The following is a 16,573-nucleotide window of genomic DNA, read 5'->3' on the forward strand; positions in this document are numbered from 1 at the left end:
GAATCATGTAGTAAAGAAAGTGTTAAACAAATCAAAATATATTTTAGATTTGAGATTCTTCAAATAGCCACCATTTGGCATGATGACAGCTTTGCACACTCTTGGCATTCTCTCAACCATCTGCATGAGGTAGTCAACTGGAATGTATTTAAATTACAGGTGTGCCTTGTTAAAGGTTCCTTTGTAGGGGTGGCATACAGAAGCTAGCCCTATTTGGTAAAAGACCAAGTCCTTATTATGGCAAGAACAGCTCCATCGTTACTTTAAGACATGAAGGTCAGTCAATACGGAACATTTCAAGAACTTTGAAAGTTTCTTCAAGTGCAGTCGCAAAAACCATCAAGCGCTATGATGAAACTGGCTCTCATGAGTTACTTCTGCTGCAGAGGATAAGTTCATTAGAGTTAACTGCACCTCAGATTGCAGCCCAAATAAATTCTTCACGGAGTTCAAGTAACACACACATCTCAACATCAACTGTTCTAAGGAGACTGTGTGAATCAGGCCTTCATGGTCGAATTGCTACAAAGAAACCACTACTAAAGGACACCAATAAGAAAGATACTTGCTTGGGCCAAGAAACACGAGCAATAGACGTTAGACTGGTGGAAATCTGTCCTTTGGTCTTATGAGTCCAAATGGGTCATTTTTGGTTCCAACCACCCTGTCATTGTGAAACGCAGAGTAGGTGAACAGATGATCTCCGCATGTGTGTTTCCCACCGTGAAGCATGGAGGAGGTGTGATGGTGTGGGTGTGCTTTGCTGGTGACACTGTCAGTGATTTATTTAGAATTCAAGGTACACTTAACCAGCATGGCTAACACAGCATTCTGCAGTGATACGCCATCCCATCTGGTTTGTGCTTAGCTGCACTATCATTTGTTTTTCAACAGGACAATGACCCAACACACCTCCAGGCTGTGTAAGGGCTATTTTGACCAAGAGAGTGATGAAGTGCTGTATCAGATGACCTGGCCTCCACAATCACCTGACATCAACCCAATTGAGATGGTTTGGGATGAGTTGGACCGCAGAGTGAAGGAAAAGTAGCCAACAAGTGCTCAGCATATGTGGGAACTCCTTCAAGACTGTTGGAAAAACATTCCTCATGAAGCTGAATGAGAGAATGCCAAGAGTGTGCAAAGCTGTTAAGGCAAAGGGTGGCAACTTTCAAGAATCTAAAATATATTTTGATTTGACCCTTTTTTTTTGGTGACTACATGATTCTGTATGTGTTATTCACAGGAAAAAATGTTATAAAGAACAATGAACATAAAAGCTGAAATATTTACCACACAACAAACTTACAAAAACTAAAAGACTAAAAGCACCCTCAGGAAAATATAGATTTTAATTATGTCCACAGTTTCGGCCCCCTCAGGTTCTCTGGCAGGCTCTTCCAGAGGCTGTGGGCATAATAACTAAAGGCTGCGTCTCCATGCCACTTGGACCAAGGCTTTGGGATAGTTAAAAGGCCACTGCCAGAGGACCTGAGGGACCTGCTGGGTACATAACTTAAAAGCATGTCTGACATGCATTTGGGTGCGCAATCATGGATTGATTTAAAAACCAATATAATAATCTTCAACTTAATTCTGAAACTCACAGGCAGCCAGTGCAGAGATCGTAAAACCGGTGTAATGTGTGCTGCTCTCTGTCTGGTCTAGGTCAGTACCCATGCTGCAGCATTCTGCAGGTTCTGCGGTTGACCAATGGCTTCCTTGGTACACCAGACAGGAGAAATGTTTTTAGTGAAGTGACCATGTAATGAATGTTCAGCTCGCACTGATGCGATCAGTAAAAAAATGTAACTCGCACAGCTAAGTCAAAGGGTCGCGAAATGTGACAATGGTTGCAGTGTGGAGCCCTGCCCCTTGACATAATGTAGCTATATTCTAATCAAAGTTCTGATAGGTTGCAGCAAGCAAATTAGCTAGCATTATCAATGTCTTATTTCCTGAGCGTTTATGTTGGAATAATGTGCTTTCAGATGTCTTGAGGTTGGTAGTATTTTTTTCCCCGTCATCTTGTAGGTGCTAACACTGTCTTCTCCCATGGAAACATTGCATTAGGTCTTGTTTGAATCGACATAAGTAAAGTGACTCCAAACATTGACCCTTTTTCTACCGGGAGCTTATACCATCGGGAGAGTAGCCATGGCGTGTGCCTTATTTGCATCAAAGATTTGTTGCCGCCAGATTGGAGAACGGTTGCTGGGCAGAGAGGTGACTCATGAATGACCTGGGCATGGTATTTATTTTCTACCGCATTGCGATAAGAAAGCCTTACAATTCTGCTTATGTCATGCATGCTTTTGATTGGACCAAACAAAGGACACTGAAAAGCTCTCCAAAAACTCTTGTACAGTCCACTTACTAGTCAGATTTTAGTCACAGACATGCTTTAGTCTTGTCTCATTTTCCTCAAGCAAAGTCCAAAAAAAAATTTGTTTAGTTATTTTTTTTCTGGGTCTCTTTAGTCTGTTTTATCGTCTTGTCAATTGCCACTGATAAATAGGTGTTTGACAAATATATCTGTCACTATTTTTGTTGACAAAATGTAACTCTGGACCAGCCCTTCTTGGGTTAGTCTAACTCTTCTTCTTTCTCCGTCCATCAGTCTGGTACCCAGCCGTTCAACAGAGCAATGTTGTTTAACGTGGGTTTCCTGGAAGCCATGAAGGATCTGAACTGGGACTGTCTGGTGTTCCACGATGTTGACCACATCCCAGAAAACGACCGTAACTACTACGGCTGTGGTCAGATGCCTCGCCACTTCGCAGCCAAACTGGACAAGTACATGTACCTGTAAGTCACGGCTTAAATCAGTCCGGAATTGGCGGAAAATAGCAAAATGCTGTTTTCCAGCTAATTTCCTACATTTCTATATATTTCTCAATGTAGCTTAGATAATTTGTCATGGTTAGTTTGTGTTCTTATGCTTAAAAAAAAAAAAAAAATAATAAAAAAATGGGACCTCTGGCACGCACCATCAGTAATCCACAATTCTATCATTAAAAAAAATATATAGGTCAATCATTTTTTCTACATATTTAGTCATTTAAGTTTACACTTAAAGCGTTTTTACAATCCTGAAAACATATTTCAAAAAATTCGAATTATTTTTTGGTCTTGCGGCAACAATTTAGCAGTGGCGGTGCGCTGCTGCTAAATGAATACAAGGGAAACACTGTGGTCCTGGACTAAGGCTTAATTTATGAACAGATTTTACAGTCTGGTTATGACTCTCTTCTAAATTTGCAGACTGCATGGTAAATTGTCTGAAAACATAATTGTTGGTCTGTGTGTTGCATCACAGCCAAACTTGTTCTTTGTTACCTGTTTGCTTTCCAGTGATACTGACTGGTAAGGTCTCTCCTTTTTTCTTTTTCCTTTCTGTCGTTTTGTTCAAAACTCAGTCTTTCCCCAGGCAAAGCTAGGCTATGTTGTTGTCTGTGTCTGTCCTCTGTCCGTGTTGAATGTGTGTTGCGCGTGTTACAGGTGTGTGTCCTGTGTGTTGTGTGTAACGCTGTGTGTTGTCCACAGACTACCATATAGTGAGTTCTTTGGGGGCGTGAGTGGACTCACAGTGGAACAGTTCCGGAAGATTAATGGCTTTCCCAATGCGTTCTGGGGCTGGGGAGGAGAGGACGATGACCTCTGGAACAGGTCAGTTTGTGTGCGCCTGTTTGTGTTTGAGAGAGACAAATCTGTTATCTGATTGGGTAACTTAACCTCTTGGGGCTAGGTGGGACGTTAGCGTGCCACCCGTGGTGCACTCCATCAACAGCAGGTGCATTTCAAGAGCGGCAAATTTGAATCCAAATAAATGTCAAAATTCAAATTTTTCAAAAATACAACTATTTTACACCATTTGAAAGATAAACATCTCCTTAATCTAACCACGTTTTACGATTTCAAAAAGGTTTTACGGCGAAAGCATAAATTTTGAGTATGTTAGGACAGTACATTTACAAGAGTTGTGTGTAATGTTTTGTCAAGTCAAAGACAGGGTCACCAAAACCATAAAACCAGCTAAAATGATGCACTAACCTTTTACAATCTCCATCAGATGACACTCCTAGGACATTATGTTAGACAATGCATGCATTTTTAGTTCTATCAAGTTCATATTTATATCCAAAAACAGCGTTTTACTATGGCATTGATGTTGAGGAAATCGTTTCCCTCCAATAACCGGCAGTCAAGTCAGCGTCACAAATTAAATAATTAAAATTAGAAAACATTGCTAAAATATTATATTGTCATTTAAAGAATTATAGATTTACATCTCTTGAACGCAATCAACTTGCCAGATTTAAAAATAACCTTACTGGGAAATCACACTTTGCAATAATCTGAGCACTGCGCCCAGAAAAATACGCGTTGCGATACAGACTAGACGTCATGTTGGGGAGATCTAAAATCGAAAATACTATGTAAATAATCCATTACCTTTGATTCTCTTCATCAGATGTCACTTCCAGGTATCACAGGTCCATAACGAATGTAGTTTTGTTCAAAAAAGCTCATCATTTATGTCCAAAAATCTCCGTCTTGTTAGCACATGATGTAAGCCAGCCGGACTTCTCGTCATGAACGAGGGGAAAAAATATATTTCCGTTCGTTCAAACATGTCAAACGTTGTATAGCATAAATCATTAGGGCCTTTTTTAACCAGAACATGAATAATATTCAAGGTGGACGAATGCATACTCTTTTATAACGTATTGGAACGAGGGTACCCAACATGAACTCGCGCGCCAGGTGTCTAATGGGACATCATCGTTCCATGGCTCTTGTTCGGTCAGATCTCCCTCCAGAAGACTCAAAACACTTTGTAAAGGCTGGTGACATCTAGTGGAAGCAATAGGAAGTGCCAAAATATTCCTCAGCCCCTGTGTTTTTCAATGGGATAGGTTTAAAGTCAATACAACACATCAGGTATCCACTTCCTGTCAGAAAATGTCTCAGGGTTTTGCCTGCCAAATGAGTTCTGTTATACTCCAGACACCATTCAAACAGTTTTAGAAACTTTAGAGTGTTTTCTATCCATATATAATAAGTATATGCATATTCTAGTTACTGGGTAGGATTAGTAACCAGATTAAATCGGGTACATTTTTTTTATCCAGACGTGCAAATGCTGCCCCCTAGCCCTAACAGGTTAATGAACGGCTTTGTTTGTCCCTCTCTCTCATAGAGTACATTATGCTGGTCTGAACATCACAAGGCCGGAGGGAGAAATGGGTAAATACAAGTCCATCCCACACCACCACCGGGGAGAGGTGCAGTTCCTGGGCAGGTCAGTACATGCATGCTAGTAGTTCATAGCAGGTGCCGTAACCATGTCAAAGAATGTTTACCTAACTTTACCTCAAACATCACATTAGCTTAGCTCTGTCAATACAGCGTTGCTCCAAGAAGTCCTCGTTATATGTGGTATTCATGAAAATACACTACATGACCAACAGTATGTGGACACCTTGCAGGGGTGGGAAACTCCAGTTCTCAGGGGCCTGATTGGTGTCAGACTTTCTCCATCCCTAGCAAACAGCTGATTTAATCAAAGTGCATTCTAAACTGAAGATCATGATTAGGTGATTATTGGAGTTGGGGCTAGGGCAAAACTGTGACCCCAATCAGGCTCCCGAGGACTGAAATTGCCCACCCCTAGTTGAATATCTCATTCCAAAATCATGGGCTTTAACATGGAGTTGGTCTCAACCCCCCCCCCCCCCCCCCTTTGCTGCTATAACAGCCTCCACTCTTCTGGGAAGGCTTTCCGCTAGATGTTGTAACATTGCTGCCGGGACTTTCTTCCATTCAGCCATGAGCATTAGTGAGGTCGGGAAAGACTATTTTTATGCGCTTCAGTACTCGGCGGTCCTGTTCTGTGAGCTTGAGGGCCTACCACTTCGTGGCTGAGCCGTTGTTGCTCCTAGACGTTTCCACTGTACAATAACAGCACTTACAGTTGACCGGGGAAGTTCTAGCAGGGCAGAAATTCGACGAACTAACTTGTTGGAAAGGTGGCATCCTATGACGGTGCCGTGTTGACAGTCACTGAGCTCTTGAGTAAGGCCATTCTACTGCCAATGTTTGTCTATGGAGCTTACATGGCTGTGTGCTCAATTTTATACTCCTGTGAGCAACGGGTGTGGCTGAAATAGCCAAATCCACAAATTTGAAGGGGTGTCCTCATACTTTTGTGTATATATAGTGTACCTAAAACAGTCCCTTGCTTTAAAAATCTCAAGGTAGTGAACGCTGTTAATCCTACTTCTTGAGTGCAGCTGTTCCTCATCTCTATCTCCATTTGTGGACAGGAGTAAGTATCTTAATTTCTGTTTTATTTCAGTACCTTCAACTTTTCACTATATCCAGCCATCTGCACTTTCTCATGTTTTACTTCACATTTTATGTACTTAAAGCAGTGGACTATATAGGGAATTGAATGTCATTTGGGACGTATCCCAGGTACTGGAATATCATGGTTTTTTTTTCAAAATTATTTTTGTTTGTTTATTTCAACACAATTCTGTGCTCACTCTAGCCTTGGTGCAACCACAGAGCTATGATTGATATAATAAGAGTTGCTTACCTTCCAGGCCTAGTGTCAGTGGTTTGTGGTACTGTATGTGCGTGTGTGTTTTCTGTGCCTGCATTGCGTTAACTCCCCATTCGTTGGCCAAGTCCCTTTCGCCGTGTTGACAGTCGTCAGTCCTTTTTTAACATAAGTTAACCAGGTCTCATCCGCATTACAGTCCTCATCGTAACTCTGCACTAGAGGGCTATGTTCAGATGCAGGGAGGGACAGAGGAGGAGAGGGGGAAGAATAGTTTCTCTCTTTGGGTAAGGGGTTTCCTTCTGCAACTAGAGCACAAGTTCCTCCAGACAGTGTAAGCTGATTCATTAGCGTTAAAGCTAACTAAAAGATCCTCCTGGTTTCATTATGCAAATGCTAACTATGGATCTCCCTAATGTCATTAGCATTAATGCTAACTAAGGATCCCTGTGGTGGTGTGTATAATTGGATTCATTACTGTCAATGCTAACCGCTAACTAGGCTAATCCCCTTTCATCTCCTCTCGCTGTGACTCCAGGTATAAATGCCAACTGCTATCTTATCCTCCTCTCCCTGTGACTGCACCTGAAATGACACCCTATTTCCTACACAGTGACCTACTTTTGATCAGGGCCCCTAGGGAATAAATATTTATATGTAGGTAATAGGGTGGCATTTTTAGCTGTGACTGCTGGTATGAATGCTAACGGCTAGCTAATCCTCCTTCCCCTTCCTTTCCTCTCTCTGCAGGTACAAGCTGCTGAGGTATTCCAAAGAGAGGCAGCACCTGGATGGCCTGAACAACCTCAACTACACCCCTGAGATCTCCCTGAGCTCCCTGTATAAGAACATCACCGTGGACCTGCACCCTGATCTGGCCCCCATAGCAGACTACTGAACTCTGACTCCCACCTGACCCCTTAAACCCTTCACACTCCCTCAAGCATCAAACTGTACCCCAAAGAGGGGCTAGGGGTGGGGGTCGGAGGCACACCATGTAACGCTGCCAAGAAACCTTACTCAAAAAAACTTAAAAAAAACACAAAAGAGGAAGGGGCATATAGGGTCTGTTTAATCGAACAATTGATTGTGTATGTTTCTGTGATGATTGTGAATGGTGTGTGTGTGCTTGCAAGGATGTGTGTATCTGACATTTTGTGTCCGTGTGTCACTGCATGTCAGTGTGTTCATGCTGGCTTTAGCTACTAAGCTACTTCACATCAACACTTCATAATACATTATGAGGAGGGAAGGACAGTATTCGTTTTTTTTCTCCACATCTGATGTTTACTGCAACGCCTTAAAGTGTCAGGCTCAGCTGCAGAACCACAGCTCTCTGGCTGCCTCCCAAATGGTACCCTATTCCCTATAGGGCTGGAATTGCCAAGGACCCCACAGTATGATATTGTCACGATACTTCGGTGCCGATATGTATTGCTATTCGATACTGCAATTTTTTTTATTTTATTTTATTTTTTATTGCCATTTGATATTCCAAATATATTGCTCACTATATGCTGAGTGTACAAAACATTCCACAGGGATGCCGCCCCATATTGACTCCAATGCTGCCCACAGTTGTGTCAAGTTGGCTGGATGTTTTTTAGGTGATGGACCATTCTTGATACACATGGGTAACTGTTGTGAGTGAAAAATCCAGCAGCGTTGCAGTGACATACTCAAACCGGTGCACCTGGCACCTACCCTGTTCAAAGGCACTTAAATCTTTTGTCTTGCCCATTCACCCTCTGAATGGCCCGCACAATACCCGTCTTAAGATCGAAAATATCCTCCTTTAATGTCTCCTCCCTTCATCTACACCGATTTTTGAAGTGGATTTAACAAGTGAAATCAATAAGGGATCATAGCTTTCACCTGGTCATTCTGTTATGGAAAGAGCAGGTTTTCCTAATGATTTGTACACTCAGTCTATGTCTGCTGCAGAGAGACGAGAGAGTATGAGAAGACGAGTTTTGATCAGTCAGGGAAATAAGTGCTAAAAACATTTTGGATCACTATTTAAAAAGATGGAGAACAAGCTATGGTATTTTTCATCCAGTAGGTTTGGCGTAGGTACAGCCGACTAGCACTAGTTACAGTTACGAGAGGGGGAAAAAAAGTTAGATTTTTTCCTTTTACAAATCGATTCGTAGAATCGGGTATTGATATCGTCCAAAAATAATACTGCTATATGTAACTCGATTTAGTTTTTTCCCCCCATCACAAATTCCCTATAAACTGTAGTGCACTACTTTTGACCAGAGGCTTAATGCACTACTTTTGACCAGGGCCATTCGGGCTCTGGTCAAAAGTAGGGCACTATATAGGGAATAGGGTGCCATTTGGGACTCTGACTTTATCTCACAGCACCGCCCAGCACAGCTTTAACTTCTAACGTCTCAGTATCACCTTACGAGCCAACAGACATTTTTGTCTTCATGTTATATAATTTTTTTACACATCGTTCGTTTTTTAAAGATGAAACATGTATTCAAACATATTCCTTAAAGAGGATGAAATAGGAGAGGAGCTAAGCGAAGGTGACTTATGTGTTTATTGTGGTGTACATTTTCTGATATGATCTATTTTCTTAGTATTTATTTTTTCCTTTTTTAACGGATGTTTTAGATCACTCGATCCTACTTCTCTGTCTGTCACATGAGGAGCGGTTTGCTGTTTCTTTGCTGCACTGCCGACACGCATGATGCACAGAACACGTGTTAATACTGGCCACTTAAAAGCTTGAGCACAGAACACGTATGTACATATTTGGCCTTTTTAAACGCTCAGAGCCTGTTAGTAGTTATTCCAGTGGATTTGAATTTTGTTTTGGCAGCTACCTTCTTCCTGAGGACTTAAAGGACTTAACAGAGTGAGTGGTTCTTCCATTTCACTGGGAAGTTGTAACAATAGATGGACATTTGGCTTTAAAAAAAAAATGAAAAAATCTCTTAGGTTAACTATCTTTTGCATGCCTTGATTTATTTTGTTGCTAGATGTTTTTTTAAGCATAATTTATTTGATAATTTCAAGATGTTTACTTTTTCAGTTTTGCCTTTTAGTGTTTGTTTTTTCCTCTCTTGAGGCACACAGTGTGAAAATGGACTAACTGAAGTTATGGAGTGTGTTCCTGTACAGAAACACAGATGGAGGCCAGGGTTCAAAGGACTGTAGTAGCTCTGGTCCAGGGTGTTATGTGTAGTTTGCTGATGCTGAGCATTCAACAGCAAGCCACACGTAATGCCCTGGACCAGAGCTAAGGACTGTTGCTGCTAAGTGGTAAGCTGAGCTGTCATTCTATCTTCCTCTGGTGTGTGCAGTTTGCTATTATGGAGGAGGAGTGTATACAGAGCGAATAGCGTGTTTGGCACAGGATTATGTTTCGGATGTGTCTGTGGCTCATGTGCGTCTCATGTGTTAGGTAACTGGCCATGCGCATGAGCTTGTGGTTTGGGCTTGTGTGTGTGTGAACTGTGATGTGGTCCTAATAGGCTTGTGAGGTATTTAGGGGCCAGAATGAAAGAACAGCAGCAAAAGCTAACAGTTAACCCTGTTCTTGAATGGCACAGACTGAAATTTGGGCCATGAATACTTTAAATTGTTAAAGTTTTGAGCACTGCAAAGATTAGCAAGGAAAAAATGTAGGCAGTTGATTTCTTTGTACTTATTAGCGTTTTTTCTCTTGTACATATATTTTGCCCATACAGTTCATATTTAAATTGTCTGGGTGTTTTGCTAGTGATGTTGAGTTGATTTATCAAATGTATGTCTCAAGTAGAACAGCTCTATTCAAACTACCCATGTTTTCTCCATCACAGTATTGCAGTACTGGGAACCTCCTGTCCTGCTCCAAACATGGGGTTTGTCCAAAATGGCACCCTGTGTCCTATATAGTGCACTACTTTTGACTGGAGTCCTATGCGTCCTGGTCAAAGTAGTACACTATATCGGGAGTAGGGTAATTTGGAACGTAGCCTAGCTCTCTCTGTCCCGTCACTCTTGTAGTGCTGTGGAGGAGCGGCCTGAAGATGTTTACAGTCATTTTCGCTTCAAAGCTAAAGTGGCTAACAAAGTGCCAGGCTAAAGTCTGTTTTGGTTAACAGACATTAGCTACGGTTACATAAGACCTCAATGGTGTATTTCTGACCAATCGGGTGAGGTGAGACGGAATCAAAGAAGACACGGTAGTGATAAGACATTCTGTTGGAGGTGGTCAACTGTGCCAAAGTTCCAATTCTGATACCTACCCATCCTAATTCTTCCACCTGCCTCTTCTTCTACACTTCTTATCTCTACTCGTCTTTCCTTCCTTCCCTTTTTAAATTAATTCTACTCCCATGAGCTCCTCTATGGTGTCTCGGCATCCAGATAGACTAGTGTTGATAGTAGGCATCAGGGTGTAAGTGTTAAAAGAGCCATATATCTATGACATATATGACATATATACAACATACAGGTAACTACTAAAATAAAGGAAACACCAACATAGTGTCTTAATAGGGCGTTGGGCCGCCAGAACAGCTTCAATGCGCCTTGGCATAGATTTTACAAGTGTCTGATAATGGGCAACTGGGCATTTTTATACATGACCCTAACATTGATGGGATGTTAATTGCTTAATTAACTCAGGAACCACACCTGCATGGAAGCATCTGCTTTCTATACTTTGTAGCCCTCATTTATTCAAGTGTTTATTTTATTTTGGAAGTTACCTATATATCTCTGTATATGTCTCTGGGTGTTGGGTATAGCTCAGTGTTAGGGACTGGGTTGGGGGCTTCTCTTTTGCTATGCCTTTTGCTCAGTAACAGATTTTTGCATAAGAGGATAAACGCTGTCATTGTTTTTATATACATTGTAGAAGTTATGGGCAGCCTAGCTGTCCCCCCCACTTGAGGGCACCTTGAGTTACTGTAGCAGAGAGATGCACTCTTGAGTCAGTAGCTTCTTTTTCTGGATCCCATCATCTCACTCGCTGGAAGGGATCCGCTTCTTTATATTCTCTCTTCCTGTCATAGTGTCTGACTTTCAATCTGTTCAGGGAACAGTGTGAAGAGTATTAAAGAGATGAATTAGAGAAAGCACCCGTCACTGAAGATTATTTAGCGTCAGTATTCTCTCTGTGTCCCAAATGGCACCCTATTCCCTATATAGTGCACTACTGGCTCTGGTCAGAAGTAGTACACTATATAGAGAATAGGGTGCCATTTGGGACTTAACTCGGAGTTGTACATATTGTTATTGCCTCTGAGAGGAGTAGGGGGTGAGGTATGGAAGGAAGGGTAGTTTAGGGGGCGGCTGGGCAGTGTGCTGGCTACACCCGGTCGCTAGTGGTTTGGTTTACACCCCCAGCCCAATTGGGAGGGGGGCAAGGGACCCCCCCTACTCTCCCCTCCTACTGCCTCTGTTGGTTGTACGAATATCCAAAAATAGAAATACAATTTTTCTAATTAGTATATTCACCATTACATCATTTGTAATGTAGAGTATGACATTTTTGCAGTATTCATATTTGTGCCTTGAGTTATTATTTTTTTAATTCTTTTTTTTTTTGTTCAAACTGTTCACTTTGGATTCTTGGTTGAAAGATACAGTAAAGGTTTGGATTGTTTTTAAACTGAAGTTAGTGTATTTGCTTTTGTATTTTCCAACTAGAATGGAGCTCTGGCACAAAGTTTCCATGACAACAGGCTGTGTAGGATTTCAAAAGGAATCCTACTCAAGTGTCTGTCTATTGTGTCTGTGTTGGTGTATCAATGATTGGCTGTATCCAATTTTTCCTGCTGTCCAATCAGAGCCCTGTTCTACTTTGGCTACTTGGACCATGACATGTACAATCCTCTTGGATCCTCAGCTCTCTGGTCTTCTCACTATACTCTGCTCTGTCTGAACAAAGAGTCATAGCTGGAGCCTGAGTGCAGACTCTTGCATTACTACCATCCACCAGGAAGTGGAGGATGACACAGAGGAAGTAGTGACTTTTGAATGGAAATCTATGGAAATGAAGTGTCAAATCTGGTATACAAATAATATATTTGCTCATTCAATGTCAGGCATATTCATTCGACTTTATGGGTTTGTACTTAGATTGTTCGGAAGATGCATTTATAGAAATATGAACTTTAAACACGTTGTCGATTTGGCCCCAAAAAACAAGCTTAATTCAATGTAGCGCCTACTAATGCGCCTCTTGCGTCTAGTTTAGCAATTTCATTTTGCTAGAGTTCCTCCCCCCTCCGACAACGCAGACAACTTTCTACATGGTGAAGCCGAACGGTTAGCCATCTTGTCAATCTTCCACAATCTTTGGTGTAACAGCCAGTAAAAGACTATACACTAGAGTTGAACTGTTGGACTTTGTAAAGTTTAGTTTTTTTGTCAACAAAATATTAATAAAACACATTCATTGCCATGTTCTGGGAAACACCTCTGATACCTCACGTCTTTTCTTTGTCTTTTTTCTGCATCTCTCGCCACTGCTTTCTATAGTGACTTTTTTTGTCAGTCGGACACTGAAAAAGTAATACATAGTCCTACACAAATGAAATGCATAGACATCTTACAAGCTAATACATGCGTATAACAAGTTACATTATACAGTACCTGTAGGCTTCAGGTATGTGCTACCCACAGATTCACCTTCCCTACAATTATCCACTTTTATCACTAGTAAACCTACACAGTAGCCTATAGAAGGGAGCTGAACTAAATCATTAATGTGCATTCTCTTCCGACAGTTGGTGTTACTCCTACGATACGCTCTTCCCTAACTGACCAGTGCAGACAATTGTCCCACTTTATGTAGTAATGTGTGTGGTAGTGTTCGTTAAACAAAGGAAGGCTCAGTCAGTCGTTTACCTGCTCTTTATTTGTTAAGCTTGGTCAGGTGTGTGTGTGTGCGTTTATCACGACAGCCGTGGTAGTGTAAGAGAAGGGACTCCGCAACAGGGCCAGGGTGTAGTGACGATGTCCCTCCGCGTGGGCCTCGAACACCACCTGTACACACACACACACACACACACACACACGGCACATCAGTTTGTACTGCTTTTTTCACCTCACTCCCGCAGACCAACATTCAGGAAGGCAGATAACTTTTGGCCAACTAGGTCTGTGACCTCTTCACTGAGGACAAACAACATTTTAGAGTAGCAAAGAAAGCTATTGAATCAAAGCCAGTGTGCGGTCATACGCAAGTCAGTCACTTTTCATGCGATTTATACTGTCACATTTTATTTTCCCTCTACCCAACTAATTATTTTGTCTCTGATTTTTAGGTCCAAATGTTTACATGGTTTGTCTACTCCATGGTGAGTAATTTCTGTTGCTCTTTTCTGGTCTGGGGACAAGACTAGTGTAGTACTAAAGGTAATCTAGTCTCTAGCCACATTCCTCTATTACAAATGTCCACCTTTGCTTATTACACACTCCAGTGTTACTGATGTACAAGATTTGACAGAATTTCTCTGCACAAAATGTTCACACAACCCTTCAGTTGTACAACCTGTGTTAATAAGGAAACGGGGCACCATAGTAAAACAAAACCGGATATAGTTACAGAGCATTACATCATGCTACATAACCTACATTTGTGTACTAGGTCTCTGAGAGCACTGAGCGGGTTAGGGATTGTACTCACTTCGGCAGTCTTGTGGAAATGCGTGGTTCCCTGAGACTTCCAGTAGGCCTCAAGAGTCAAACTCAACACGGTACACCCCCGTCCAAATGATGTACTTGTCACGTCTGTCATTCTGAAGGAGAGAGGGCGCTGTCACAGTTTGAAAACTTTTCTAGATTAGTAGAATACCATTTTAATAATGCAATTGGTTGAAAAATTTGTCCACATAGTAGAATGTACATTTTGTATTAGTAATGAACAACATTTCACATGTACACACCAAACAGTAGTGCATCCTCATACGTACCTACTAGCAACCTGTGCCCAGATCATTCCATCGGCGTCTCGTCGGGATACACTCAGTGCCACGGAGCCTGCTGGTACACCCTTCACCGCATCCAAAATCTTCACCATCAACGGGCATTGAGCGTCTGACTCGCCGTGCCTGTCCTGGACCACAAACCACAGCCATTGATATAACTAAAATACCAATCCATGAACAGTCACATAGTACACACAGTCATAACCAACCATACACAGGGCCTGGTATACAAAGACGAACGCTACAAACTGACTACACCAATATAGACAAATAGTAACACTTTTTACCATCAGTTGGCGCCAAGCATTGGCACATCTATGCAGCTATGCCAGACACAACACAGCCATCAAGGTCAGAAATACAGACATGGCAACACGCCAACCATGGTCCTAGAGAACGAAAGTAACCTACTGTAATGCATTCTCTCACAACCGTGCCATTTTGTAATGTCTGAGCTTTGGATTTCGAGGATCGAAAATTATAGGTAAGCCTAGGCAAGGAATAACAGGAAATTTGTCTGTTCCAGTGCTCCTATGTAAAATGGGAGCGGAAAGACTATTTTTTTCCCCCCTGATTTGAGTCAAATTTCTAGTGTAGTAAGAGGACAAAAAGGTCAAAGTGCGGATGTGGACCAGCATGAACAGGTGGTGATGTTACACTGATGGTCAGCTACTGGCCGTGTAGCGTTCCATCCCACACTGACGGTCAGCTACTGGCCGTGTAGCGTTCCATCCCACACTGACGGTTAGCTACTGGCCGTGTAGCGTTCCATCCCACACTGACGGTCAGCTACTGGCCGTGTAGCGTTCCATCCCACACTGACGGTCAGCTACTGGCCGTGTAGCGTTCCATCCCACACTGACGGTCAGTTACTGGCCGTGTAGCGTTCCATCCCACACTTATATTAAGATGATGATAGCTTCTGATATCTCAACTTCAAACACAAACTGTGCAAATGTTTAATATTGTAAGTATTTTTTCCTTATCTAGTACTGTACGTTTAAACGGCTAATAAACCTTATCAGTTGACATAGCTTTCATATTGTTATCTATGATATGCATTGCAAAAGTTATTACAGGTTAACTATCCTAATTAAGGCCACAGAACAGTTATGTTAGCCTATTCTTCTGTATGTACAGAACATTGCTCAGAAAACTCATATGCCGTTCCAGTGTGATGAGGTCCAATCAGTGTATTGCCATAAGTTGGTCAGCCACCAGGCGGCAGATAGCCGCTGAAAAATCTGTCAATTAACCCTAGTTGCTCTGGATAAGAGTGTCTGCTAAGTGACGTAAGTATAAAATGTCAGCAAAAGTATCTGCTGTGTATCACTATACATGCCACTTCTAAACAAACAGAGATTAATTGGTATGTATTCCCTCATACCAATCTCAAATAGGACACACAACTTTAGGTCATTTAATGTCAATCGCCCTTTTGTACTAATACCCATAGGCATCTTGGCCTGCGTGCTCTTTATACACACATCATGTTAGACCTGTGTTCTGGAGGATACACAGTAGAAGTACAGTGTCCACCACCTGTATAGGATCAGTGAAGTGCAACCTTTACATCTGTCTGTACACACCTCTTTGGTTTAATATGCCCTGACAACATACCATGACAAGCCCACACAGAATGGCACTGTGACCCCCCCCAACAAAAACAGACAAACGCACACTTACTCATCACTGGGGCAGTGTTGCAAAGCAGGACAGCAGTGGGTAGCAGCACACAGATCAATGATCTGTCCATTTGGAGTGATAACTGGTTGACAGCTCTAACACAGGCAGACCTATAGACAGACTGACTGACTGGCATAGAATTGGGCAACACACCCCTCTCTGGTACCTTTATATCCCCCATTATTGACTAAGTCAATAATGAAGGAATCAGAAACTCTTGCACACAAACCACGCTTTCCGGCCATTTTATAAAAATGGGATTAGGAAGAGGATAAAATGATTACGTGTGTGTACATGTCTTCTCAGAGTACAGATAAGTCTAATCTGGAACAACAATGGATGGGTCCAGTAGCGTATATAAATGACACCTTCATCAACT

At 41.9% G+C, this 16,573-nt stretch overlaps 2 protein-coding genes across 3 annotated transcripts in view; one reads left to right on the top strand and one right to left on the bottom strand.

Annotated features, from left to right (window-relative positions):
• LOC106584194 (beta-1,4-galactosyltransferase 6) overlaps positions 1–13,003 on the top strand; it is a 46,102-nt gene extending 33,099 nt beyond the window's left edge. For both annotated transcript variants that reach the window (XM_014169187.3, XM_045706529.2), the window contains exons 6-9: positions 2,621–2,808; positions 3,547–3,669; positions 5,204–5,305; positions 7,319–13,003. In XM_014169187.3, coding sequence (XP_014024662.1) covers positions 2,621–2,808; positions 3,547–3,669; positions 5,204–5,305; positions 7,319–7,466 — 561 coding nt within the window. In that variant the 3' untranslated portion in view covers positions 7,467–13,003. The remainder of the gene's footprint in view (positions 1–2,620; positions 2,809–3,546; positions 3,670–5,203; positions 5,306–7,318) is intronic.
• A 447-nt stretch (positions 13,004–13,450) lies between these two features.
• LOC106584193 (transthyretin) lies at positions 13,451–16,264 on the bottom strand. Its single transcript, XM_045705893.1, has 4 exons — positions 16,191–16,264; positions 14,494–14,631; positions 14,208–14,319; positions 13,451–13,564 (listed from the first exon to the last, which is right to left on the bottom strand). Exons 1-4 carry the CDS (start codon positions 16,262–16,264, stop codon positions 13,451–13,453), a joined length of 438 nt encoding a protein of 145 aa, XP_045561849.1.
• Positions 16,265–16,573: the final 309 nt, after the last annotated feature.

This window comes from Salmo salar, chromosome 23, assembly GCF_965601325.2.
Source record: "Salmo salar chromosome 23, fSalSal1, whole genome shotgun sequence".
In the NCBI taxonomy this organism is placed as follows: domain Eukaryota; kingdom Metazoa; phylum Chordata; class Actinopteri; order Salmoniformes; family Salmonidae; genus Salmo; species Salmo salar.

Coding starts and splice junctions, on each gene's coding strand:
- LOC106584193 (XM_045705893.1), bottom strand. CDS start 16,264: ATGGACAGATCATTGATCTGTGTGCTGCTACCCACTGCTGTCCTGCTT. Junction 14,632..16,190: donor ACTGCCCCAGTGATGAGTAA/GTGTGCGTTTGT, acceptor GGTCCAGGACAG/GCACGGCGAGTCAGACGCTC. Junction 14,320..14,493: donor TGGGCACAGGTTGCTAGTAG/GTACGTATGAGG, acceptor TCTCTCCTTCAG/AATGACAGACGTGACAAGTA.